At 37.9% G+C, this 26,886-nt stretch overlaps 1 protein-coding gene and 2 non-coding genes across 5 annotated transcripts; all 3 read left to right on the plus strand.

The window, feature by feature from the left end:
- The first annotated feature begins 2,724 nt into the window (after positions 1 to 2,724).
- KANSL2 (KAT8 regulatory NSL complex subunit 2) lies at positions 2,725 to 26,356 on the plus strand. 3 transcript variants are annotated; one of them, XM_037846725.1, is made up of 10 exons: positions 2,725 to 2,793; positions 3,353 to 3,611; positions 4,389 to 4,567; positions 5,105 to 5,219; positions 13,714 to 13,877; positions 14,100 to 14,266; positions 15,081 to 15,177; positions 18,857 to 19,110; positions 24,496 to 24,615; positions 25,441 to 26,356. In XM_037846725.1, exons 2-10 carry the CDS (start codon positions 3,361 to 3,363, stop codon positions 25,570 to 25,572), a joined length of 1,479 nt encoding a protein of 492 aa, XP_037702653.1. In that variant the 5' UTR covers positions 2,725 to 2,793; positions 3,353 to 3,360; the 3' UTR covers positions 25,573 to 26,356. The 3 variants fall into 3 exon arrangements, with proteins under 3 accessions (XP_037702653.1, XP_037702655.1, XP_037702654.1); XM_037846727.1 differs by having other exon boundaries at positions 18,857 to 19,008; XM_037846726.1 differs by lacking the exon at positions 2,725 to 2,793 and adding an exon at positions 2,802 to 2,995.
- On the plus strand, positions 15,275 to 15,411 carry LOC119543545. The gene has a single exon (XR_005218614.1). It is a non-coding gene; the product is annotated as a small nucleolar RNA SNORA2/SNORA34 family (small nucleolar RNA).
- LOC119543547 lies at positions 25,066 to 25,201 on the plus strand. The gene has a single exon (XR_005218616.1). It is a non-coding gene; the product is annotated as a small nucleolar RNA SNORA2/SNORA34 family (small nucleolar RNA).
- Positions 26,357 to 26,886: the final 530 nt, after the last annotated feature.

The raw sequence follows: 26,886 nt of genomic DNA on the forward strand, positions 1-26,886 counted from the left end.
TGGCACCTCTAAGTTTCAGGGCTTACCTGGCATAGGAAAAATCATGAGGTTTTAAGTTTCTGATAAATAAACTTAGTGAGCAAAATTTTTATAGAGCCTCAGCTCTATACAAACCCTGGGCATTCTTCAGGGTTTTCAGGAATACTGTTCACTAGGGCTTGGCATACCATGGCAATTTGCAATATCTAGATGAAGCTTGCATAAGAGTAACCTCTAGTTTAATAGCCTCTAGACTCTATTTGAAATCTGTTAGCCACTGGAACCTTATTTTGTCACATTTCTTTTTCCCCTTTTGGTCAAGAGGGCATTGTCAACCCCATGATGCCAGGGCCAGGCTCATCCTTGGGAGTCATGTCCCACGTTGCCAGGGAGACTTACAACCCTGGAATTCATGTCCCATGTAGGAGGGAAGGGTAATAAGTTTATTTGCAGAGTTGGGCTTAGAGAGAGAGAGGCCACATCTGAACAACAAAAGAGGGTCTCTGGAAGTGACTCTTAGGCATACTTATCGGTAGACTTAGCTTCCCCATTACAGAAATAAGTTTCATAAAAGCGAGCCCCAAGATCGAGGACTTGGCTTATTAAATTGGGAGTCCCTAATTCTTGAGAGAGTATCAGGAATTGCAGAGATGGGGGAGTCTAATAGTTCCATATTTTTTCTCCCATCCCTAAAGGGACCTTGCAAATACTTTTTAATTATCTGTCCAACATACTCTGGAATGTATCAAGGTATAACATTAAGTTAAACAGAATTACAGGATCTCATTACTTATTCTAGGCTCCATGTATTTAGGTTGTTTAAATGAACTGGCCAGACAGGTTAAGTTAGATTGTATGCTACAGAAAATTTAAATTTTGTACAAAATAAGCTTCTCTTTCTTTGGTCTCACACAGAAGGTGAAGTTTGAAAATACAGACAATATCATTCTTTACCCTGTATTCTGATTTACCTTCATCACAACAGGATCAGCTGGTTCATATCTCTAATTGAAGTCTGATCTCTTTTTTGGCTTAACAGTCGCTATATGGAGTAATGCTGACTTTCAGAGCTGCAGAACTCTAACTCTGAGTCTTAGGTGTCACACAGGTACCCAAAGTTCCAGGAAAATACCAGGTTATACATGTAGAGCATAGCATCTCAGAATTTAGAAATAGCACTTGAAGTTCAAAAGTAAATGTGACTGCTATAAGAGCTTACAATCTAGGTCCTAATTTTCTTATAAGTATTTTCTAAATGAGACCATACAATATTTGTACTTTTGTTTTTGGCTTATTTTGCTCAACATAGTGTCTCCAAGTTTCATTCATCTTGTTGCATGCCTCACAACTTTCCAGCTAGTTTTGAGTTTTAGGGTGTTAATAAAAATGCTTCGTTTGTTTGAACATCTTTTGAGGGTTGGCGTTTTTACTTATGTATATAAACTGTAGTTGCTATGATTATTGTTTGCATTGAATCCACAACCCCAAACTGTTATAGAATCTTCACTCCAAGAGAACAGTTCTGTCTTGTTCTCTACCGTATCCCTGGTGCCTGGCACTTAGGTGCTCAATAAATATTTGTTGAATGAATCAACTTGAGGATAGGGCCTTCTAGGGCTTCCCTAGTCTCTGGGAACAGCCACCCTCCCATCTCCCTCACTTTTTTGTTTTAATCACTTCTTGTATCTAAACTGACTGCTGTTCTTTAGGGCTGTAGATTGCCTATGCTCACCCCCACTTGAACCATGCTCACTGTTCATTTGTTGTGAGTAAAACATTTACTTAAACGAAACTGACAGTGAGCAGTTAAGGGGGCCTGGGGAGATTGGGATGCAAACAAGTTCTAGAGTTATGGGGAGAGAGTGTTGGATCATTTCTACACAAGAAATGCTGGAGATGACAGAGTGAAGCTTTTAAATAAAAATCCTTAAAGGAAAGCAAAAGTGGGCTTGTTTTGTAATTTTCATAATACATGTATTATTTATTCTCTCTGCATTGTATATTCTGCATGGATTTATAACTGAAATCATTTTTAGAGAATCAGGGCACACAGTCTGTGAAAAGTAGGGCCTAAACCAGAACTAATTTCCTTATTCTCAGACTAGTGCTCTTTACTATATGAGGCTATAGGGATAAAGAATGAGAGCTAAGTTCAAGTTCACCCTCCTTCCCTATTTACTAGCTATGAGTCCCTGGGCAAGTTACTTAACCATCCTGTTCTCTGGTTATCTGTAAAATGGAGATAATAATAGCACCTTTTAGGAGATAATAGCCCTGAAACTAAAATGAGTTTATATATGTAATTTTCCAGACTCATAGTAAGCACAAAAAATGTTTCTCGGGGTGCTCTGCACTAAATAGATGTTCAATAAATGTATCGAACTGCTCACAAAGGAACACTAAAACCTCTTCCCGTACAAACAGCAAGGATCAAATGTACAGTGATCCTCCAGCTCCGGTATGTCTGATTTTGTTCCCACTGGGGTGGTGGAGTATCAGGCAGCCTAGAATCATGTAATGAGTAGCCAAAAGCTGCCTGAAAATGAGCCGTGAGAAATACAGCTGCGCAAGCCAACCAGCTCCACAGCACCCCCCGCCTTCGCGTCTCAGTCGACTCCGAGCTCAGTAGCAGACACACATTTTGTCTCCGCCCTCCCAGACATGATAGGTAGCTTGCTTCACCCAATGGTGATACACCGCCGTGGAAGCAGCAGCCAATCAGCGGTTAGAGGCCCTTAAGGGAGCGCAACCGAATTAGACGCGGCTGGTGCTGCCGGAGGAGGGCGAACCGCGCGGCGGTGCGCGGAAGCGGAGGTAAGATGGCGTCGGCGCTTGCTCGTCGTCTTTGCAGTTAGGCTGCCGCTTCGCCTTTCCTGACTGGAGCTGCTACTCCTTCTCAAGCAGCGGCGGAGTCGCTCTCCTTCCCATAGGCTCCCATAGCAAGATTCTCCGGCGCCCGGAGCCTTAGGACAAAATGGCGTTTGCATGGTCCGCTGAGGACGGCCAGGGCCCAGCCGTGAGCTCTGAGGCGGGCCGGGACAAAGGCGAAGTGCAGGGAGGCGGGGGTGGGGCGCGGTGTCACGGCGCCGCCGCGTGGGCCTCGGAGCTAGCGCTTCCTCCTTAGCTGCAGCCCTTGAGATACTTGCAACGTGTTGGGGGTCGGGGTGGAGACGGGGTCGGAGGCAAAAGTTGAGATGAGGCACAGTCACAAATGGCTATGTAGATGTTCGGGGGAAGGAAAGCTGGAAGGAGAAAGGGAGGGCGCAGGGGAGTTTCGAGGCCGACTTCTGCATGTACTTGAGAAATTACTCGCGGTGTGTGTGGCGTTTTCGGGAATGGTAAGGGCTTTTTGATCTTTTGTCTGTCCATCTAGGTTTTGGTATGAACAGGATTCGGATTCACGTCTTGCCAACCAGTCGGGGGAGGATCACCCCTGTGCCCAGGTCTCAGGAGCCCCTGTCTTGTTCCTTCACTCATCGCCCGTGCTCGCAGCCTCGTCTGGAGGGGCAGGAGTTTTGCATTAAGCATATCCTTGAAGACAAAAATGCACCCTTCAAGCAGTGTAGTTATATATCGACGAAGAATGGAAAAAGATGTCCCAATGCTGCCCCAAAGCCTGAGAAGAAAGATGGGTATATATGTATAGATATATATGTCGTTGGAGGCTTTAATTTTAAAATGAGAGAAAGATGTGGTATGTGTAATTGGGTGTGGGCGTTTTAAAGTTACATGCTTGTGTAATTGGGATTATGAGTATCTTTGAAAAGAAAAACATTGAAACGGTGAAAACTGGAAGGAGACTTAGGTTCTAAATATGTGGTCTTGGGCCTGTAGGTTTATCTTTTTGAATCTTTTCCCTTGTCTGTAAAATGAAGAGATAGTCCATATTATTTTAATCCTGGGGTCCATGGCTCTTATAAACCTTGTTGAATAACATGTAAATTATTAATTAATTCTGGCAGAGACTTAATAGCTTTCCTCTTATAAGCAAAGGAATCTGTGACTGCAAAAAAAGGTGATTTTGTACATGTCTTATAGTTTTAAACTTGTGTTCCCATCCTGTAATCTAAAGTGGATTGATATTAAAGTGCAATGCAGAGTTGCCTTCCGCAACCAGTTTTGAAAGATGAGAGTGGATCTCTGATTAGTTCTGAGATGTCAGCATTTTTGTGGTTAGAATGTTGGTTTGATAGAGCATTGGATTACATTACTTTGCATTTCCTTTAGTATCTCCACAGTAGTTGACCTTGAGGCAAGTGAAATTCCTCTGCCTTACTGTCCTTCTTAAAAATGAAAGCATAATAGTCATTTTAATTTCCTAAAGATGATTTGAAGGTCACTGACTGAAAATTATTGAATCCTTTCAAGAAGGAACTTTAGTACAAAATGTTAATACTTTGTCTCCTTAGGGTGTCCTTCTGTGCTGAGCATGCCCGTAGGAATGCCCTGGCACTTCATGCTCAAATGAAGAAGACCAACCAAGGGCCTATGGGTGAAACACTCTTGTGCCAGCTAAGCTCTTATGCTAAGACAGAGCTTGGTTCTCAGACTCCTGAAGGTAGCCGCAGTGAAGCCAGCCGAATTCTGGGTAAGGCTCTTCTTTCCTGGAATGAAGAGAAAGGAAGAAAGTTAAGAAAGAACTTATTTTGTTTTGGCACAGTGCCTTGAACATTTTTGGCACTTGATAATACCATGTAATTGTTGCTTCATTGGCAATTTGATTAGAATTCTAGTATTGCTATGCTTACCAATTCTTTTGAATTTGATGTAGAGTGTGCTAAGGTTTACTCTCTGGAGTTTATGATGTTTTGTTTTTCCTTCATTGCTGTTTTTATGCTTAATAGCTTTGCTAGGTAAGTTAATTCCAGGATACAGGAATGATTTGTTAGAGTTGGCTTCTCCGTCCGTTTGAGAAGATATGGTTAACTCATTTATGTTTTAAATAGTCTTACCTAATTTTAACTGGGTTGTAATTTTTTTAAGAACCATTTTTATTTGCCAGTGTTTCTGTACTAAGTTTTTGTTGTTAATTTTTAAGTTTTGGGTTGGTATGTTACATAATCTAGTTTTGTTAGGTGGAAGTCACAGAGGTGGGAAGTCTTAATGGTTGCTCTACCATCCTCAGATGAAGACAGTTGGAGTGATGGAGAAGAGGAACCCATTACTGTGGATCAGACATGGAGAGGTGACCCTGACAGTGAGGCTGATAGCATAGACAGTGATCAAGAAGATCCCCTAAAGTAAGTTGAAACTTGGATATGACTTTTGATTGTTTCATGTAGTTAGTATGTGGAATGTAGTATTGTATGCTTTCATAGATAATAACCTACTAGAGTTGAAGATGGGTTAGCTATTTCAAGGCAGAATTTGGTTCTTTTAGAAGTCTTATTTGGAAAAATTTTTCTGAATGTCAAATTCCACACATGAGAAAGGTTAGGGGAGAAAATAGGAAATTTCTTGGACATGGGAGTAGGAGGTAGGTTGAGAAATGCTCAGACTGGTTAGGGAAGAGAAAACAGGTAAGTGAATAGTGCTTGGCCTAAATCTCAGGAATGATGAGATACTTGTACTTGAATAATCACTCATTTTGCAATATTCCTTGGGTATTTATGGAATTAAAAAAATAAAAATAAAAAGATATTTAGGGTTTCCTTTGATTTCATACCTAAGAAGGAGAAAGCGATTTAGAAACCTGCAAGTGAGTATTTGTTCACTTGTGTCTTACTAATATTCTGTTCTTCACCCATGATCACTTTAGGAGTTGTGGAAACATTGCTACTCCCAAGTCTCATATTGGTGTGTGTGTCTCTCTCTCTCTTTTGCAATGCTTACTGAATTTGTTTCTTCATACTTGCCACTGACTTAGGTAGAAGTACTTTAAACAGGGGATGGATAATTAATTTTTAGACTTGACTATGTTTGACTTCCATTCTTGGAACAGCATTTTTTTTCGTTGAACCTTAGATACTGAGGTTTGCTAGAAGCCATTAGGCTTACATTTTCTGAGTAGAAGAACCTTCATTTCTGTTCAGTAACCTCAGTGTAGTCAGCTATTCCAGAAGTACTAGTTTGGAAAGTCTGTCTAAGAATTTGAAAGCGAATGTTTGTTTCCTAGCAGGATTCTGTCATAGTAGTAACTTTATATCAAGCATATTTATTTATTTATTTATTTTTTCCCATTGTGGTGCTAGATGACCAAACTTACTGCTTTGAGCAGGTATATAGCTCTATAGGGTCACAAAGTAAGTGTCCTTTGGTGTGGTAAACACTTAGCTTTGAAGGTTCAAAAACTTGACTTTGCAGTAGTAGTCTAAAGTGGATCAGTCTCTAGAGGACACATTCATGCCAATCTAATTCAGAAGAGACTGCTATATAAACCAGAATACTAGTTAATTTTATGAGACATATAACTGATAAAAGGTCTGTGCACTTGATGTCAGAGTTTCCTAGGAGATAAATATAAGGATTTCCTTAATTTTCCCAATGAGACTACCCTAAAATTTTTTCGGTCCACTAAATAAATGCGTTTTTTAGGGGTGTGGGTAGAATAGTCAAATGTCTTTTTACAGTAGTTAATTTGTTAATATGGTTACATATTACTATCTTGTTATATTTAATAATACAATAGTTTAAAAGTATGTTATTAATGCTGAGCGAAATAAGCCAGGCACAAAAAGAGAAATATTATATGCTACCACTAATGTGAACTTTGAAAAATGTAAAACGAATGGTTTATAATGTAGAATGTAGGGGAACTAGCAATAGAGAGCAATTAAGGAAGGGGGAACAGTAATCCAAGAAGAACAGATACGCTATTTAACCCTCTGGGGATGCCCAGGAATGACTATGGTCTGTTAATTTCTGATGGATATAGTAGGAGCAAGTTCACAGAAATGTTGCTATATTATGTAACTCTCTTGGGGTAAAGTAGGAACAGGTTGGAAGTAAAGCAGTTATCTTAGGTTAGTTGTCTTTTTCTTACTCCCTTGTTATGGTCTCTTTGAAATGTTCTTTTATTGTATGTTTTTCTTTTTTTTTAATTTTTTTTTCCATACAGTTGAGTTAAAAAGGAAAAAAAGGTTAAAAAAAAAAAAAACGAGGAAAAAAATATGTAGTGCCTCCTTGAGGAGCCTGTGGAGAATGCAGGGGTATTGGCCTACCCCACCATAATGGTTGCTAACATGACCACAGACATAGGGAACTGGTGGTTTGATGGGTTGAGCCCTCTACCGTAGGTTTTACCCTTGGGAAGACGGTTGCTGCAAAAGAGAGGCTAGGCCTCCCTGTAATTGTGCCTAAGAGCCTCCTCCCGAATGCCTCTTTGTTGCTCAGATGTGGCCTTCTCTCTCTACCTAAACAAACTTGAAAGGTGAAATCACTGCCCTCCCCCCTACGTGGGATCAGACACCCAGGGGAGTGAATCTCCCTGGCAACGTGGAATATGACTCCCGGGGGGGAATGTAGACCTGGCATCGTGGGACGGAGAACATCTTCTTGACCAAAAGGGGGATGTGAAAGGAAATGAAATAAGCTTCAGTAGCAGAGAGATTCCAAAAGGAGCCGAGAGGTCACTGTGGTGGGCACTGTTACGCACAATTTAGACAACCCTTTTTAGGTTCTAAAGAATTGGGGTAGCTGGTGGTGGATACCTGAAACTAGCAAACTACAACCCAGAACCCATGAATCTCGAAGACAATTGTATAAAAATGTAGCTTATGAGGGGTGACAATGGGATTGGGAAAACCATAAGGACCACACTCCACTTTGTCTAGTTTATGGATGGATGAGTAGAAAAATAGGGGAAGGAAACAAACAAACAAACAGACAAAGGTACCCAGTGTTCTTTTTTTACTTCAGTTGCTCTTTTTCACTTTATTATTATTATTATTATTTTTGTGTGTGTGCTAATGAAGGTGTCAGGGATTGATTTAGGTGATGAATGTACAACTATGTAATGGTACTGTGAACAATCGAATGTATGATTTGTTTTGTATGACTGTGTGGTATGTGAATATATCTCAATAAAATGAAGATTAAAAAAAAAAAAAGAATGACTATGGGAAGCCATTTAAAAAAAAAAAAAAAGTATGTTATGTAGTAAAGATTTTGACCTGTCCATAAAGAAGGTCTGGCCTTTTCCCTGGCTCCTGGGAGATGAGGTGATCTTTGCCTGTGGGTTTTGGGCTAGCCAGATGGTAACAATGTGATTTAGCACAGGGCCTGGCCCTACTCTTATAGACATAGGGTGGGAGTGGCCAAGATTTAGGTTGGGGGCTTTGGGTCATGGAGTATCAGTGTACCTGAAGGCTGAAATCAACCATGTGGGCTGTCATGCCTGCCTAATAAAAACCCGGTAGAATCTCTGAACACTGAGGCTTGGGTAAGTTTCCCTGGCTTGCTTTATTCTCTGCATATTGTCACACATCAATTCCGGCAGGATAATGCGTTGGTCCTGACTCCATGGGAGAGGACAACGGAAGCTTCATGTTTTGAACCCTCCCAGACTCTGCCCTGTGCATCTCTTAGGCTGATTTAAGTCTGTATCCTTTCCCTGTAATAAACCATCACTGTGAGTATAGTAGTTTTTGAACCTGAGGGTGATTTTGGGAACCCCCTGAACTTGCTGTTGGTGTCAGAAGTGAAGGCAGTTCTGGTGACTGTCCTCTAAACTTGGTAGTTGACTTTAACCATTGCAGTTTGACTAACTCTTGGTCATATGTTCATTTTATGAAATTCCTTTCACGTCTTTCGTGTCAGTGTCTCTATCATCACTAGGGCCACTTTTTTGAGTTACCAATAGTTTAATAGTACACATCTTCCCTTGCTTGTTTTAGAAAGAGTGCTTTTGTATGATGCTGTCACTAGAAATTTCATCCTAACTGCAAGTTCTATTGCTGTAATTTTTACCCCCTCTGTAGGTCCATATATTTGATTTCCTCCAAAGTAGCCATTTACTTAACTGTTGGTAAAAAGTAATCTTTAAAATCTTGCTTACAATGGCCAATACTTGTGAAGACTTGCCCTAAGAGTAATAGTCTACTTTGTTTACCTTTTTGAAAAATATGTTTTATCATATGACATCTATAAGCATCCAAAACTTGTTTGGTAGAGGTCTTTTCAGGTTGTTATTGAATCTTCACTGTTGTTTTCAAAATAAAGAAATACGGGAAAATACCCTTGAATTGAAAATATGTTTAAGTGAATGTAAGGTAACTTCCTCTTTTTGGATATTAATTCTGGTAATAAAACCTTGACCTATTGGTGTGTATCAGAGCAATGAAAGTTAGTACATGATTTTAATGACCAGGTGTGAGTGTCTGGAACATTAAGAAAATGACCTATTTGTCACATGAACTAGGTAATCATATTTATTAGCCAGGGTGCTCACTTCCTTTGAAAATGATTTCATTTATAAATTTCAGTCTAGACCATTGGTTAACTTCTTTTCTGACAGGGTACAACAAAATTAGTTTTGGGTTAACCGAGTTGCTTAGATTAAGGCCTCAGTATTTCGGGTTGCAGACATGGTCCGTTTTCCTGAAGTAGCTTAGTCACCTTGTTTAGACTTTAGATAGTTTCACACCTTTTCACATTTTAAATTTCATAATTTGTGTATTTTGCCTATTTTATTAACTTTCTTTAACTTTTTGCTTTGAACTACTTTCAAACTTACAGGACAGTTACAAAAATAATACCAACTGATAAAGAGAACTCTTAAGATAGCCCTCCCCCCGCCATATACCCAGATCTACCAGTTTTGCTACATTTGCCTTATCATTCCTATCTGTCAGTCTGTATGCCTGCCTGCCTGTATCTACTTAATCCGTTTTCTGAGTACTTGAGTGTAGGTTATATATATTGTGCTCCTTGAACACTTAATACTGCATGTACGTTTCCTATGAACAAGGATATTCACTTAGGTAACCACCTTAAGTGCAAGAAATTTAACATTGGTAGAAAACTTACATTCTATATTCCAGTGTTTTAAAATGTCGCCATTAATGTCCCTTTGAGCCTTTTCTCCTCCCTTGCTAGATCCCATCCAGGATCATGTATTGCATTTTATTGTCATTGTCTCTTTAGTTTTTTTTTTTGGTAATTGTGGGAACATATAGAACATAAACTTTCCTATCTCAGCCACTCTCAAACATACAGTTGAATGGGATTGATCATGTTCACGATATTACTTGTAAGATAGATACTCACTATCCTCTATTACTGTAACTTTCCTGTTTCCCAGACAGAAACCCCACACTGTACATTAACTCTTCATTGGCAACATGTATTCTAATTTCTGTCTCTGTGTGAGCTTGTATATTTTCTGATATTTTCTTTGCTATTGCCACAGGGCTTAAATTCAATATCCTAAATCTATAACGGTCTTGTTTGCATTGATACCAGCTTAACTTCAGTAGTATACATAGGCTATGTTTTTATACCCCTCCATCCCCTAACCTTTATGTAGTTCTTGTCACAAATTACATTTTTATACATTGGGTCCAAACTCACTGATCTATCGTTATTTTTTAATGCGTTTGCCTTTTAGATCCTGTAGGAAGTAAAAAGTGGAGTTACAAACCAGTAATACAATATTATTAGTATTTATGTTTACTCATGTCATTATCCTCCCTGGAGATCTTTATTTCTTCATGTGACCTATTGTTTGTTATGTTTTCCTTTCAACCTTCAGAATTCTCTTTAGCGTTTCTTGTAGGGCAGGTCTAGTAGTGATGAAATTTCTCTGCTTTTCTTTATCTGAGAATGTCTTAATCTCTCCCCCCCTTTTTTTTTTCCTTACACTAAAGCTTTATTGAAGAAGAAAATTAAAACCATTTGGAACACTGCAGGACAGAAAGAACATACTAGTGCATATCCAATCTGACAGTTTTCTACATGTATTTATTTATGGTAAAAATGTAAATATAAAAATAGGATCACATATAAAAAATTGTACACACTTGTTTTACCTAAAGGAAGCCACCTTGAAATGTGTTGTTGCATGGGTGCTGTGGGCAAAAGATGAACAAAGCCCCTTCCCAGGCTCTATGACTCTCCCTCATTTTTGAAAGACAGTTTTGCCAGATGTAGAAGTTTTGGTTGGCAATTTTTTGCTTTTAGCATTTTAAGTATGTCATCCTGTTGCCTTTTTGCCTCCATGGTTTCTGATGAGCAATCATTTAATCTTGTTAAGGCTCCTTTGTATGTGACATGTTGCTTCTCTTGGATGGCACGTTACTTCTCTCTTGGGGCTCTCAGAATTCTCTTTGGCATTGGACAGTTTGCTTGTAATATGTTGTGATACGGATCTGTTTAGGTTTATCCTGTTTTGAATTCGTTGAGCATCTTGGATATGTATATTCCTTCCTTTTGTTAAATTTGGTAGGTTTTCAGCCATATTTCTTTGAATGTTCTCTCTGCCCCTTTGTCTGTCTTCTCGTTTTGAGACTCCCACAATGTATATATTGGAATGATTGGTGGTGTCCCACAGGTTTGTTAAGCTCTGTTTATTCTTCATTCTTTCTTCCTTCTGCTCCCCAGACTGGATGGTTGCAGCTGTCTGATCTTCAGTTTTACTGATTCTTTCTGCCAGGTCCAATCTGCTGTTGAACCCTTCTAAGGAATTTTAAATTTCTGTTACTGTGGTCTTCAGCTGTTTCCTTTTCTTACTTTCATCTCTATATTGATATTCTCTTTATGGTTATCTATTGTTTTCCTGATTTCCTTTAGTTCTTTGTCCACATTTTCTTAGCTATTTGAGCACATTTATAACCATTTTTTAAAAGTCTTTGGAATGTTCTAGGTCTGGTCTTCCTCATTGATGGTTTCTAATGCTTTACTTTTTTCTTTTGCCTGGGCCATCACTTCCTGTTTATGTTTTGTGACCTTTTGTTGAAGACTGGGTATTTTGATATTTTAATGTGTTATTGCTGGATTTTAGACTGTGAGGTGTCTGTTCCTTAAGCTTGTATCCAGCTAGTGTTGACACAGCTTTCTTTGAATGCCAGAGCAAACAACAAAAACAGAGAACACTTTCTCTGTCTTTTTAGGTTGACCTGTGGGAGTGCTCTCATTCAAGTTTATTCATTCACTGAATTTAGAAAATAGCCCCAGGCCAAAGCTAGGGGCCGCTCTTCTTTGTATGCATGGGTCTTGTCTTGTCTTGCCTTGTTCATGCTTGTGTGGCCCTAGAAATTCTCCCATTTACGTGGTTCCGAATGTCCTCTCTTTCTTAGGAAACAGTTGCCTCTTGGTTCCTGGCACTGCACTATTCTACAGCCAGCAATTCCTTACCTCAGGCAGCAGGACTTGATTGTTCTCCCACGTGTTCTGTAGGAGGGCCCAGTGAGCTGCCTTCTACATGCTGGGCACGTTCTAGGATGGTGAGTTCCTTAGGCCACCACCAGACAGATTGGGCCAGACATACATGTTCCCAGTGTGTGCATGAGGGTTCCTCTGCTCCCTTTGGAAACTGGACCAGGCGTCTGTACTGGTGAGGGGTGGGGATGGGGGCCAGCAGAGTATTAAGAGATTCTGTGGTTTTAAGTAGCCCTTTTCTTGATTCAGTGCTCACTCTGTTACTGCAGCCCTTTTAACTGTTTTCTGGAGCATTGAGAAAGATACTCTGCCAGTTCTTGCTGGTTGTTCAAAGCTTCTGTTAGGGGACAGAGCCCTGAAGTGTCTCACTCTGCTATCTTGATCGGGGCCATTCCTCATGTTTTTGATTCTTAATTTCTGATAACTTATTTTTATTTCAGAGTGCTTTGTAGTTGTACTTGTGTACACAGGTTATATTGGCTACAGATTATATTTAAGAACAGTTTTTAGGCAGAGGTTATTTACTTTCAGTCCTGAAGTTTGTAATTTTATTTATTCTGTGTATTTAAGTGACTGACAGTTTATTATTTTAAGTTAAGAGAGCATCCTTTGTGGATTTAAAATTATTCTGTGTAATTTGTAATGTAATATGTCTACATTGTCTTTTAAGTACGGGAACCTAATGTCAAGTTTAAGATATGTTTAGTTTGCTCTTCCTTTTTATGTAGTGATCAGAAATGGTAGGTGGAACCTGAATTCTTAATTCCCATTTAGTCTCTTAATATTGAATTGCTTAAATCAGAAGGAAGAAACAGTCTTCAGTTAAACTGCCATATGACTCATTTGCCTGAGTGTCTTCATTAAGCATTATAGAATAACTATTTTTTAAGTTCTGTTAATTAGTAATTGGTAGTAAAGCTTAATAAAGTTAATATGGATCCTTATGAGGTCTTCAGCAATTAAGGATTAACCCAGGGTACTGAGTTTTGAGAATATTGTCAAGAAAATGAGCTGAGGATAGTGTATAGCCCATTGTGAGACACTTCTAAGCTGTTCTGAATATGATTATAAATCATTAAATGGGAGATGAATGTTAATTAATGGAAATTTTGAATGTTCCATATCTTCATTCCTTTTAAACATAATGTAAAGAACTGGGAAAAATAATGGAATGTAAATATATGTCCTTCCCTGTCCCCATTTTGTGAGATCACGTATCAGTACCCATACTTGGAGGTTTTTCTTTTTTGTTTAGTTTTTTTGGTGATAACTTGAATGGTAAATGTTCTGTCAAAATAATTCTTTTTTAATAAGGTGTTTGTCTCAGCACTCCGTTAAATAACAAACTCTGTTTCTATTTTTGAACTGGGCTTTTATTGTGCTTTCTTAAGCTTTGTTGAATTCTCTGTTTTATTGCAGACATGCTGGTGTCTACACAGCAGAAGAAGTGGCCCTGATTATGCGTGAGAAGCTAATTCGTTTGCAGTCTTTGTACATTGATCAGTTTAAACGACTTCAGCATCTGCTTAAAGAGAAGAAGCGTCGTTACTTACATAATCGCAAAGTGGAACACGAAGCTCTGGGTAAGCTTTGTGTCAGTCCCAGCAAGCTGTTGGGGATCCAACATGTGAATTTTGTTTTGATTAAATTTATTTCTTTCTTGGTACCTGAAATGGGGATAGAATTTGCTTTTGAAACTGCCTATCTTATGGCCAAAGAGTTCCCTGTTAATTCCTTGTTATTTCAGAGTGGGATCCTTGATTTGAGTGCTTGGCAGATAACATCTTGACTGTTATGACTCCCAGGTAGTAGCCTCTTGACTGGCCCAGAGGGACTTTTGGCCAAAGAACGAGAGAACTTAAAACGACTGAAGTGTCTCCGGCGATACCGCCAGCGCTATGGAGTGGAAGCCTTACTACACAGGCAGTTGAAGGAACGCAGAATGCTCGCTACAGATGGTGCTACACAACAGGTAATTTGTATATATACCTTTAAGGTATATACATTCACTTTACAAAGTTAAGGTAATTGTCAAAACACTTATCCTGTTTTAGCTGTGAAATCTGACTTACTAAACTTGGGATGTAGTTTAAAGAGCACTCATCTAGAAGTCAGGAAACATGGATTCTAGTCTCAATTTTCTACCAGACAGCTCTGTTGCCTGCACAGATAGCTTAACTTCTTGGCCCTCAATATTCTGCAGATTGAGAAGTTGGAATAGATTTCTGCATTCCTCATGTCAAAAATTCTTCACATCAGAAATAGGCACAGGCTAAGCCTAAGTTGCTTGGGAATTACATTTTTAAAGGTGGGGAGACAGGTAGAAAGTAAGGTTGATAGGAAGCACAGTTGTTGGTCATTCTCAAACTTGTTTGTCAAATCCCTGATTCCTGCTTCATTGAGAGTAATTTTATTTTTATCTGCTTTATTTGTTGTAGCTCCACCTAAGGTTACAATTTTAAAAAGGGTTTGCTGTTAAAAGACAAAGTAGTTTGAAAACTTTTAGGCTAGATCACACTTCTATAATATGGAGAGGTGTATTTGGGATTGAGGTTGATTCATTATTTTGACATAATTGTCATGTCAGAAGTTGGATGTTTGTTTCTGGCATAATATTGGTGGGGGTATTTCTGTGTTAAGTGTTGAATTTTCTAGTCTTTAAGGATGTATAATTTTTTAATAACTAAGTATTCTCATCATAGACAATTGGTTGTATGTTCTTGTGGGTTTTTTTTTTTTTTTTTAAAAACAAAAACAAAACATAACTCTTGTTTTTTCCATTTTAGGCCCATACTACTCGTTCCAGTCAGAGATGCTTGGCCTTTGTGGATGATGTTCGTTGTTCCAATCAGTCTCTTCCAATGACCAGACACTGCCTTACCCGTATCTTTTTACTCTGTCTGTTCAGGCTCCGATTTGCTTGTTAGAGTGAGAGCTAATAGGAATGTGCTAGTTTGTTTAATTGAGTCTTTGTTCTCCTTTGGCCCTGAATCAAGGCCAGCAGTTTGATGGAGCTGTTGGTTTCAAGCAGGAGCCTAAAGAAATGTCTTCATATGGTCTGTTGGCCATTTCAGAACTTCGAAAATGTTATGGTCAATTCATTTGAAAGAAACATTTAAGTCACTGGTGATAGATGTGAGCTAGTATTTATTTGTAGTTTTAATAAAAGCTGGGAATCCCAAATATAGGGATCCTTGATTTAACTTGTTCATTAGAATTATAATGCAGTTAAATCTAACTCTTACCAGAAACAACTGTGGAAGGAGTTTCCATCCAAAACAGTAGGACAGTTCTGAACTGTGACCTTCCTTTCAGTTTTGTCCCTTATTTTATGGTCAGAGCCCTAACTTTTAAATTTCACTCAGCAGTGAGAAACTTCCTGTTGCCAAAAACGGGGTATTTTTTTTCCTCCTTTCAGTTAATTTGCTTTTGAAACTCTCAAGTTTCTTGATTCTGCTATGGGACTGTATCTTCCTAATATGGTAATAATGGACTACAAAAATTTTTGAGTAGTTTGTTGGGTTGTGAAAGTGCTTCTTTATTATGGACATTGGTTGAAAAAAGTTGATTTCACCGGACAGGCACTAGTTAATTAAATGTGTTGATCTTCGGTATATGAAAGGCACAAGTTTTACTGGATTTCATTGCCTGGCAAGAGATATGAACTATTTGGAAAGTAAGCTGTATTTTCTTTAGTAGGAAGACAAGAAGGAGAACTTTTTCTTCCTTTGACAGGAAAACTGAATTTTTATATTGTTGATTAGATATTTTGCCAATTTATTAATTATTGCAACAAATGTCTGATAAAGGATTGCTACCCCTATATATGTAAAATGTTTGTGCGAAGTAATTAAAAACTAAAGATAAATGCTTAAAACGTAATTGGCAAAGGCTATTGATGGACAGATCTAAAAGAAGATAGAAGTGGCTGATAGTTCATCTTCACTATAAATAAATGAAATAAACAAGGAAATTTTTAATCTGTAAATTTAATATATATAGTTTAAATTAAAAATATAGTATTTATTTTTTAATGAATAATTTTCAAAAGTTGGTAAGAATAAGGTGAAATGGGCCCTCTAAACACTGTTGGTGGGGATATAAATTGGCACAAACTTTTTGGAAAGCAACTTGACACCCTTTGATGTAATAATTCCATCTCTGGGAGTTCATTTTAGGGAGATAATCAAATACAAAGCAATATTTTTACATAAAAATATTTATCAAACTGGAGACAGCCTTAAAATTTTCCGCAGTGGGGAGTAAAGAAGTAAATTATGGCGTAACAATGTGGAAAAAGTTAGGCATGTTAAATATATTTAGCAACATTTATGAATGGCAGGAAAATACTAGTGACAAAAATAGGGTATGGAATTCTGTAGACTATGCAGTCTGTTTTAACTACATGGAACTAAAGACTGAGTGATATAATAAAGAAAAGTGATTTTTTTGGATTATGAGTGCCTTTTTGTCTTTTGCTGCTTTACACTTTTTCATGTTTTCTTCAATGAGCTTAAATTACTTTTATAAGAGAAAAAAATCACAATTCAGTGACATTAAGGAGTATGTTAGACATTTCTTAAAATACTGTACTTATAAATTTCATTAGAATATTAGTTTTTCAGAAAGGAAAATTGAAAATGAAATGTATTTGGAAAGAGAAAGGAAGTATTTTTTTTTCCTTTTATGCACTTTTCCTTTCCACTCCATAGTTGCCTAAGTCACTTACCCTTCCTTAAGTCTTTACCCCAGAGAAAGATGCGACTGCCATTGGTGACCTGTTAACTCTTTACTCTGGTCTAATGGAGACAGCACTGGACTGAAAGTGAAGGACCCAGACTCTAGTTGTAGGTCAACCATTCCCTTTCTCTTTGTCTCTGTTGTCCCCAGGTGAAAGGAAAGTGGGTGGCTGAGGGTGGGAGGGGAGGGTTTTTCCAGGATATTGTGGTATTAAATAAGAGGCTTTTGTGAAAGTCTTCAGAATTCCATGAAAAAAGTTCTGGTTGAAACATGTAATTTAATGGATTAACATTCTAAATATTCAAAATTTAAGTAAGTGTGGGTTTCTTGAGCACACTAGGGATGGCTTAACTTTTCCATTTATTATATCTGCAAGTCTGTTGCAGATAAAATCATTTGAGTTGTGTGTTTGTTTATTTGATCATGTTTGTTTACTTCATACCATCTACTGTTTTTTAAAAGCAGTGGCTCTCAACCAGAGGCCATTTTGACTCTGGGTGATATTTGTCAATTCTGGAGACAGTTTTGGTTGTCATAAGTTGGGGGAGGGGCAGAGGATGCTACTGACATTTAGTGGGATCCTACAATGCCCAGAAGAGACCCACACAAAAGAATTATCTGCCCCAAAATGTCAGTAAGTACCAGCATTGTGAAACTTTACTTTAGAATTTGGCCATTTCCAAGTATGGATCGAAAGAAGTGGCTTTATTCAAGGGATTTTATTTGGTTTTAAAAATAATAATGCGCACTAGATTTTTTTATTTTGAAAAGTTACATTAAAATTTTTGGTATAGAAATCACCCATAATTCCGTATTCCTGATTTTAATCAGTTTACAGAGAATAGTGCTTTCTGCTTTAAAAATAATTCTAAGTTTAAAATACCATCTATTAATCCAGGGAAAATAAGTATCTAGTTCTAAGATTTCAAGAAATGTGAATGCTTGAATGAGATAATTTTTAGAATAACTTGAACTGGGATTTTGCTATTTTATCTAATCATGATTTCAACTTTGATTCATTCTACAGAGCTTCTTTGATTCTACCTTTAATGGAAGCTGTTTCATAGCTCCTGGAGTGTTCCTGGAGTACTTCCTTCCCATGGGCCCTTGCAAGCAAAATTATCTTCCTTTTGGCTTTAGTATTGTAAGAGCCCCCAGCCCCTAATCTCTCCCTTCCCCCCAAAAAGAAGAAAAAAAAGGCATAGAAATTTATTTTTATTTCCTGTCATGATGTGATTCCTAGTGACTATTACTAGAACTTCTGTTTTCCCCAATCCCCTGCATGATTCCATGAATATATCATGGAATCATCTTTGGAAAGAAGGTCCACTAAGTTTTTACAAACTTTTTGCAAGTTAGCTTAATATAGCAGAAACAAGCTTTGTATGTCTTAAGGGGTAGGGGGCCTCTGCAGGTTATTTGCATTTACCGTGACATTTTCCTTCTGTATAGATGTATAGGTTTCTAGGAGTGTTATTGCTACTTGCTTAGCACTTGTATTTCCATAAATTCTGTGTGTGATCCTATAAAGGAGAATAGGATTAGGGTCTTTAAGTTTAAATAACTGGGATCCTGAAACAGGTTAGGGTACTTGTTTTAAATTTACTGGTAGAGCTAAAATTAGATGCTATTAATGACTCTTACATTGAGAAATAACTTGAAATTGCTAACTGCATTTGGTATTCTGCATCAAATGTAATTGCGATTGTCTTGTGTAGTTCAGACCTTGAGTTTTACATGGCAGACAACTTGAGTATATAGCTTTTTGTATTTTGTACCTCCGATAGATCCCATTTTATTTCCCTTGACCATTTTTCTACAGATATTTGTCAAGATACGAATCAGGTTCTCTTCAAATGCTGCCAGGGTTCTGAGGAGGTACCCTGCAACAAACCAGTTCCTGTAAGCCTCTCTGAGGATCCCTGCTGCCCACTGCATTTCCAGTTGCCTCCCCAGATGTATAAGCCTGAGCAGGTACTGTCTGTGCCAGACGATCTGGAAGCCGGCCCCATGGATCTGTACTTGAGTGCTGCTGAGCTTCAGCCCACTGAGAGTTTACCTCTGGAGTTCAGTGATGTAAGTTAGAGAAGCTCTGCTCTGGTTGGTCCTTGAGACAAGGCCTTATTTATTAATGGTGAGAAAAGGTTAGTCTTAGATCAGGTTTAGGTTTATGGCAAAATTGTACAGAAAGTTGCAGTGTTCCCACATAATCACTTACACACCAAGTTTCCCCTGTTATCGTCTTGCATTAGTGTGGTACATTTATTACCATTCATAAACCAGTATTGATATATTGTTAGTAACTTAAGTCTATAGTTTACATTAGGGTTTCCTGTTTTCTTTTTTTTTTTAATATTTTTAATTGTGGTAAAATATACATAGCAAAACATTTTAACCGTTTTAACTGAGCAATTCCTTGGCATTTAGTACATTGACAATACTTTTTAACTTAAACCACTACATTTCCAGAACTCATACTTGTTTAGCAATAACTGCCCATTTCTTCCACCTCCAGCCCTGATAACCGCTTTTCTGCTTTCTGTCTCTATGAATTTGCTTAACTCTCATTATTTCATTTGAATTTACTTACTCTGTTTCATTTCAGTAAGATCATACAGTACTTGTTCTTTTGTGCTGGCTTATTTCACTTAGCGTGTCTTCAAGATTCATCCATGTTGTTGCATGTATCAGAACTTCATTCCTTTTACAGCTGTGAATAATATTCTGTTACATGTAAATACCATGTTTTGTTTATGTATTCATCTGTTGATGAACACTTGGGTTGTTTTCACTTTTTGGCTATAGTGATGAATATTGGCTTACAGTTCTTTGGGTTATGTACAGGGGAGTGGAATTGCCGAGTCATATAGTAACTCTGTGTTTAACTTTCTGAGGAATTATCAAACTGTTTTGGACAGTTGAACCATTTTATATTATACCAAGAATGTATGAGGGTTCCCATTTCTCTGCTTTCTTGCCAATACTTATTATTTTCAGTTTTTTTAATAGCCATCCTAGTGGGTAGGGAGTAGTAACTCATTATAGTTTTAATTTGCATTTTTTAAATGACTAATGATGTTGAGCATGTTTTCACATACTTATTATTGGCCAAGTGAATATCTTTGGAGAAATATCCAGAGCATTGGCTCATTTTTAAATCGGGTTGTCTTTCTGTTGTTGAGTTGTAGGAGTTCTTTATAATGTTCTAGATATTAAACCCTCATCAGTTTCTTGATTTTAAACTAATAATCTAGACTAGTACCAACCTAGTTTCAGTAGTATACAAACTCTCTACTCCTATATGTCTCCATCTCTCCCCCTTTGTATTTTTATTGGCTCAGATTACATCTTTATGTATTGTATGCCCATTAACATTGATTTAAATGTTATTTTACACATTTGCCTGTTAAATCTTACAGGGGGGCAAAAGCAATTACAAACCAAGAGTACAACAATACAGGATTTTATTTTTACATATGTGATTACCTTTAACAATGTTCTTTATTTCTTCATATGGCCTTGAGTTACTGTGTAGTGTTCTTTTGTGACAGGCTGAAGGACTCCCTTTTCATATTTCTTATAGGGCACATTTTCTGGTAATACATTTTTCAACTTTTATTTATCTGTAAAGGTCTTCATTTCTTCTTCATTTTTGAATGATACTTTTGCTGGGTATAGAATTTTTGTTGATAGTTTTTTTCTTTAAGGACTTCAAATACACCATCCCAGTGTCGGCTGTTCTTCATGGGGTTTCTTATGAGAAATCTGCTGTTAGTCTTTTACATACTTACTGGAAATTCCTTGTATTTGACAGTTCACTTTTCTCTTGCTGCTTTCATTATTCTCTCTTTGTCTTTGTATTTTGACAATTTCGCTATAATGTGTCTTGGTGTAGATCTCTTAGAGTCTCCTTCTGGCAGTTTGTTGAGCTCCTGGATGTGTACTTTCATGTCTTTCATCAGATTGAGAAAGCTTTTGGCATTACTTCTTCGCATACTTTTTCTGTCCCTTTCTGTCTCTTTTGTCCTTCTGGGACTCCAGTGATGTATATGTTGGTATGCTTGCTGGTATCCCACATATAGGTTCCTCAGGTTCTGTTCATTTTTCTTTATTATTTTTTTCTTTCTGCTCCTCACACTGGAAAATTTTAAGTGTCTTACTTTTAGGTTCACTGATCCTGTCTTCTGCCTGTTCAAATCCGCTGTTGAAGCCATGTAATGAGTTTTTCATTTCATTTACTGTTCCTTGCAGCTCAGATTTGTTTGGCTCCTTTTTATAATTTCCATCTCTATTTTGTTCAGATAATTTTTTCCTAATTTCCTTTAGTTCTTTGAATATGGATTCCTTTAGCTCACTGAACAGATGTGAGAAAGTTGATTTAAAGTGTTTGACTAGTAGTTCCAATGTATGAGCTTCCTGAGGGATGGTTTCTGGAAAATTCTTTGTTTCCAATGAATGAGCCATACTTTCCTGATTCTTTATGTGTTTTGTAATTTTTGGTTGAGCTCTGAACATTCTGATTATTCTATTATAGCTCTGGAAATCTAGTTCTCCTACTCCTTGGATATTGCTGTATGTTTTTGTTGTTGAGGGTTGGAGCTATCAGTCTGACTTATCCAAGTAAGTTTTGCTCCCAAATGGGGAATGGAAAGAAAAAAGAGAAGAAAAAAAAAGTACTGCCTCTTTTAAGACTCCTCTTGTGCTTTTGCTGGAGGGTGGTTGGAACAGTAGCCATCCTAGCTGGTCCCCCAGCTGTCTGAAATAGCTATTCAAAAACAGTGGTTAGCTATAAGACCACAAAGCCCTGGATTTTGGAGGACTAGGTCCTTATAGCTTACCCTGGCATCAGCAAGCTACACCAGGATCCCAGGCTGCCGTCCTCACTGCTGCCTGCCACATTGTCAGGAGATAAGAGGATGGTGTCTGCTGCAGGTGGCATGAAGTTCACTGATACTTTGTTGCAATTTGCCAGTCTCTTTACTCCAGCTCTTTCCTGGATGCTGCAGAGTGTTCACTGGACTTGGGAGTTTCAAAATAGCTGATTCATACAGTTCTTTCCAGTTTAATAGTTGTTTTGGTGGAGAGACTGATTCTTGGAGCTTCCTACTCCACCATTATCCCACAATCCTCCTCTCTCGGGTGCATTCTGTATACAGTTCAGTGGGTTTTGACAGATGTGTAATTTCATTTATTCACTATTACGGTATCATACAGAATAGGTTTACTGCCTTAAAAATGCTTTGTGCTTTACCTGTTCATCCCTTTCCTTCACCCCACCCCAGGCACCTGCTGATCTTTTTACTGTCTCTATAGTTTTGCCTTTTCCACAGTGTCATACAGGTAGAATCATAGCATATAGCCATTTCATACTGGCTTCTTTCATTTAGCAATGTTTTTTTTGTGGTTTGATAATTAATTTCTTTTTTATCGTTGAATAATATTCCATCGTATGGAAGTGTTTATCCATTTACCTATTGAAGGGCATCTTGGTTACTTACAATTTTTGGCAATTATGAATAAAGCTGCTATAAACATTTATATACAGGTTTTTGTGTGGACACGAGTTGTTCAACTCCTTTGTGTAAATACCTAGGAGTACAATTGCTGGATCATATGGTAAGCCTATGTTTAGCTTTTTAAGAAACTGCCAGACTGCCTTCTGGTGTGGCTATACCACATTGCATTTCCATATTTTTTTTATTCTCATACTTTAAAAAATTGAGATAAGATTCTTTTACCATACCCTTAACATTTTTATCATCCCCCCCAAAGAAATCCATTTCCCTTAGCAATTACCCCAGTCTTCTCTGCCCCTTCAGTAACCGCTAATGTCCTCAAATATATTTTCTGTCCCTCTGTGTTTGCCTATTCTGGACATTTCATATAAATGCAAGCATACATACAGTATGTGGTCTTCTGCGTCTGGCCTCTTTCACTTAGCATAATGCTTTCAAGGTTCATCTGTATTACAGCATTTATCAGTACTTCATTTCTTTTTGTGGCATATATACCACATTTTGTTTATTCATCAATTGGTGGATATTTGGGTTGTTTTCACTTTTTTAGCTGTTCTGAACAACACTTTTCTTCTTTCACCTGAGATTTTGACACTTAGATTTTGTGGATAGTACAGAAGTTTCCAAACACATCTGAAAAGGATGTTAGGTAGAGTGACTGTGATTTCCTACATTTCTGCTTAAACAGAGCTGCTTTAAGCTTAGAAGTTTCTTTAATTATATTCTTTTCTTTACTTTAATTACTGTGAAGATGTTGTGATTCTTGTTTCTGGTGTCTAGCATACTGAAGAAAGGGAAAGAATAGCAAACTTTTAGACTTGCTTAAAAGCTTGGAACTAAGTTTCTTATGGTAGATTACTGGGGACAAAACCTTTGTGAAGTGGGGTAGAGTGAAGTACAAACCTTTGGGTATTTTTAACTCTTAGGAAAGGTAGAGGAAGGTTTAGCACTTAGACTCTCAGAAAGCAGTGGCATGAAAATTAGTTTGACCCATTGTCTGACCCTTTGCAATGCCTCGGGCCCTGAATCAGGACCAGTAGTTTGCTGTATCGTTAGTTTTAAAAAAGAGCCAAGAGCTAATTCTTCTTATGATTGGCTATTCAGTACCATAGTAAGGAATGGCTCCTTCATTTGGAAAAAACAGTCTGTAGAATAATTGTCATAGTGCTTTTCTAAAACAATTGGACTACGATAGGTTTAAGAATCAGAGACTTTGTGTGGATAAGGATTTAACCAAAATAGTTTCTTGTCAATTCAGAGGAACTTTTTTCCTGTCTTCCCTCCTTTCTTCTCCCTTCTCTTTCCCTAAGTCTCTCTCACTCATTTACTTTGTGGCTGTTAGGACATTAAACAGTCTCATACTGTTTAATGTTTTTAAGCAATATTTTATTCTCTAAAATTTCCTAAAAGTTGTGCTTATATTGATTGTCCATTTTATATTCCTAAGAGCAGCATGGCAAATTAGAATTTTTGGGTCTTTATTTTCAAATTAGCATTTCTAATCTGAAAGCTGCTTCTGAAGAAGAAAAAGAAGAGATAGAAGTGTTTGCTAAGTTGGGAAAATCCATAAGAAATGCAATGCTGTAACTTAGTAGCAATTCATTTGGGAAGGAGGTAAATTCAGTTTTAAGTGAGGTTTTGATCAGCTGCTCTTTCCACTGGTGAACTTAAATTGTTGACTATAGTTAATCTCAGTGGAAATACTCCTTTTTTAACCACTCATGGTCTCTACTTTATACTTGGTAGCAAAATTCTCAGTGCTTTTGGGTCTTGTCCAGTTTGTTGGACATTCTGAGGAAATCTTTTTCTTTCATCAAAGGTAGGCAGGGGGTGAGGAATGGGTGGAAGATGGGAGAAGTGCTTTGAGGTTTCCTGAAAAGTATGCTATCTTTAGCTTATTGGTTCCCTTGGTATTGCTGATAGGCTTTTCTCTTTCTTTTCCTAGGACTTGGATGTTGTGGGTGATGGAATGCAGTGTCCTCCTTCACCCTTGCTTTTTGATCCTTCACTAACTATCGAAGAACATTCGATCAAAGAAGTTGCTCAAGGACCAGTGGCTATCTTGGCAAGTGAAGAACAATCCCAGCCAGGCTTCCATCATGTAGTGACCCAACCAGGCAGAGAGTTCCCTGCGGACTAGAGTGTATTCCCAGGGAGTAAGGGTGTCATCAAAAATAGAATGTAAAGATGCCCCAGATAACCTCTCAGTGAACACTGTATAAAGAAGATGCTTTTTTAAAAACAACAACAACAACAAAAACCCTTTCTGCCCCTGAATTCCCTTGTTTCTCTTAATTCTTCAGATGAGTCCTTAGGGAATATCTAGTGGTCCCTGATCCCCAAATCCCAGAGGGGAAGACATAATTTATATAGTTAACTAGAAAAGGCTGAGGTGAGGAATCTAAGGAAATTGTTCCTTTTAAGGAGTTAGGTACTGGAATTGTTATATTTGTAGCATAAGGGCAACTAATATGATTTGGCTTCTTTCTCTGAGCCTTGGGTAGGATACCATTGCCAGGCCTTGACTGAAGGCTAGCAGTTATATTACAGCTGTTGGTTTCAAGCAGAGGCCCAAAGGACTATCTTCCTGTGGTATGTTGGCTGTTCTGGAACTTCAGGAGAGAATGGCTGTTTCATTGGAAGAAACAATGTACAGTTCTACTTCTTTCCCCTGCCCCCACCCCACTGGCAGAGGCTTAGGAATGCTGTAAGTAGGGATTCTGATTCTCAAGGAACAGGAATAGTTAAATATGGGGCAACTGCCCAAAGTTATTTATTTCTGCTGTTTGTTCTTGTTGCTACTATATGGGCATTGATAAGACAGTGTCATGCTTCAGACCATAGCGAATGAATTTGTAACCAAAGTGTCTTCATATTTTTGTTTTAACAGGGCCAGATGCAGGTGGCTGGTGATGGATACAGATCCCAGGGATCTCGAAATTCTGAGAAAGCTTCTGCACCATTGTCTCATAGTGGAGTGGCTACTGCAAATGGGAAGCCAGAACCCTCTTCTGTCAGCTGATAGTTTGTTTTGGTAATCATGTGACTTAGAGGATTTGAATTTCCCCATTTTTTGAACAAGTATTTCTGACCATCTCTCACTAAACAAGAGCAACGCAAACCACTTTGTTTTCTTTTGGGTTATTGAGTGCTATAGTCACACATAAAAGCAGATTTTGGAGGAATGGACTAATAGTGTCCAAAAGTTGTGGGTTTCTTCCTACTCTGGACAAGGAAGAGAGAGAGAGGTGATTCCTGTTGGAGCTGCCGGGATTGAATGAGTATTTGGGACTTGATGTTAGGGGAAAGAGATATCTTTGTGATAGAATTTCCAGTTCTTGGATAGGAATCCACACATAGGTATTCAGGTGAGAACTGGGTCTATCTGGAATATTGATGGACCCAGTGTCTGGTTATCTCTATGTAACAGCTTGCATTTAAGCCTTTCCTCATCTGTGAAACAACAACTCCCAATGAACTCTGACCTATGTCCTCTTTGAAAAAATAGCCCCAAAGGACTGGGCCCTCCTCAACGAACCATCTTCTTGCTTCTATCCTATGTAAATTTGTGTAGTGTCTGTATTATGTAAGATATAGTAAAAATTTATTGTATATAGTTTCTGTTAAATGTTAAAGAAAATGTTAACGAAAATGTGAAAGTCAATCAGCTGAATTGAATGCATGTTTTATTTGTATTTGAGAGTATCTGTCTTTTTTTTCTGGGTCTTAGGGAGTTGTCTCTTATGGGAAAGGGAAAATGGGGCAGATGTACTTCATCTCAAGAAGTAAATACATTTTCAGTAATATATTTTAGTGGTGGTTTGGAGGATAAGGTAAAGACCTGAAGTAAATGAAAAGGGTGGGACTTCCTTATTAAAGCCTGTCAGTTCCGAATATCTTCCTCTTTTCACCCTCTTCTCTGTGCTCCCATTCCCAATTCTGTCTCACAGTTAATGTGTGGTTGTCATCTCTCAAAATTCTGTAGTGTTAGGAATATACATAAAATATCCAGAGAAATTGGGCCCAATGCTGGATCAAAGAGATAAGCGTAAATCATTGCCACAAAATTACAAGATCATTTTGATGCTAAATCTTAGGTAGGATTAAAATAGAAATTCAGTTAGGGTTAAGGTTATATTTAGTACCTACCCTAAAAGTTACCTAGTAATATAATGCATTGTGGTAAGGAGGCCAAAAGATTACCTTCTGTAAGCACTGAACTAAGTAATAGAGAAGGGTTTATGCAATTGTACCATCATCTTGTCTTTAGTTTAAACATTTACATCCAGAGACTGGTTTGTAAAGAACTCAGGAGGCCCATCAGAAAAATGGGAGG

Source organism: Choloepus didactylus, chromosome 8, assembly GCF_015220235.1.
Source record: "Choloepus didactylus isolate mChoDid1 chromosome 8, mChoDid1.pri, whole genome shotgun sequence".
Taxonomy (NCBI): domain Eukaryota; kingdom Metazoa; phylum Chordata; class Mammalia; order Pilosa; family Megalonychidae; genus Choloepus; species Choloepus didactylus.

What these genes read in the sequence shown, in the direction of transcription:
- KANSL2 (XM_037846725.1), top strand. Translation starts at nt 3,361, where the DNA reads ATGAACAGGATTCGGATTCACGTCTTGCCAACCAGTCGGGGGAGGATC. An exon ending in CAGATGGTGCTACACAACAG is followed by an intron (nt 14,267 to 15,080) that starts GTAATTTGTATA and finishes TTTCCATTTTAG; the next exon opens with GCCCATACTACTCGTTCCAG. An exon ending in AAGGACCAGTGGCTATCTTG is followed by an intron (nt 24,616 to 25,440) that starts GCAAGTGAAGAA and finishes TTGTTTTAACAG; the next exon opens with GGCCAGATGCAGGTGGCTGG.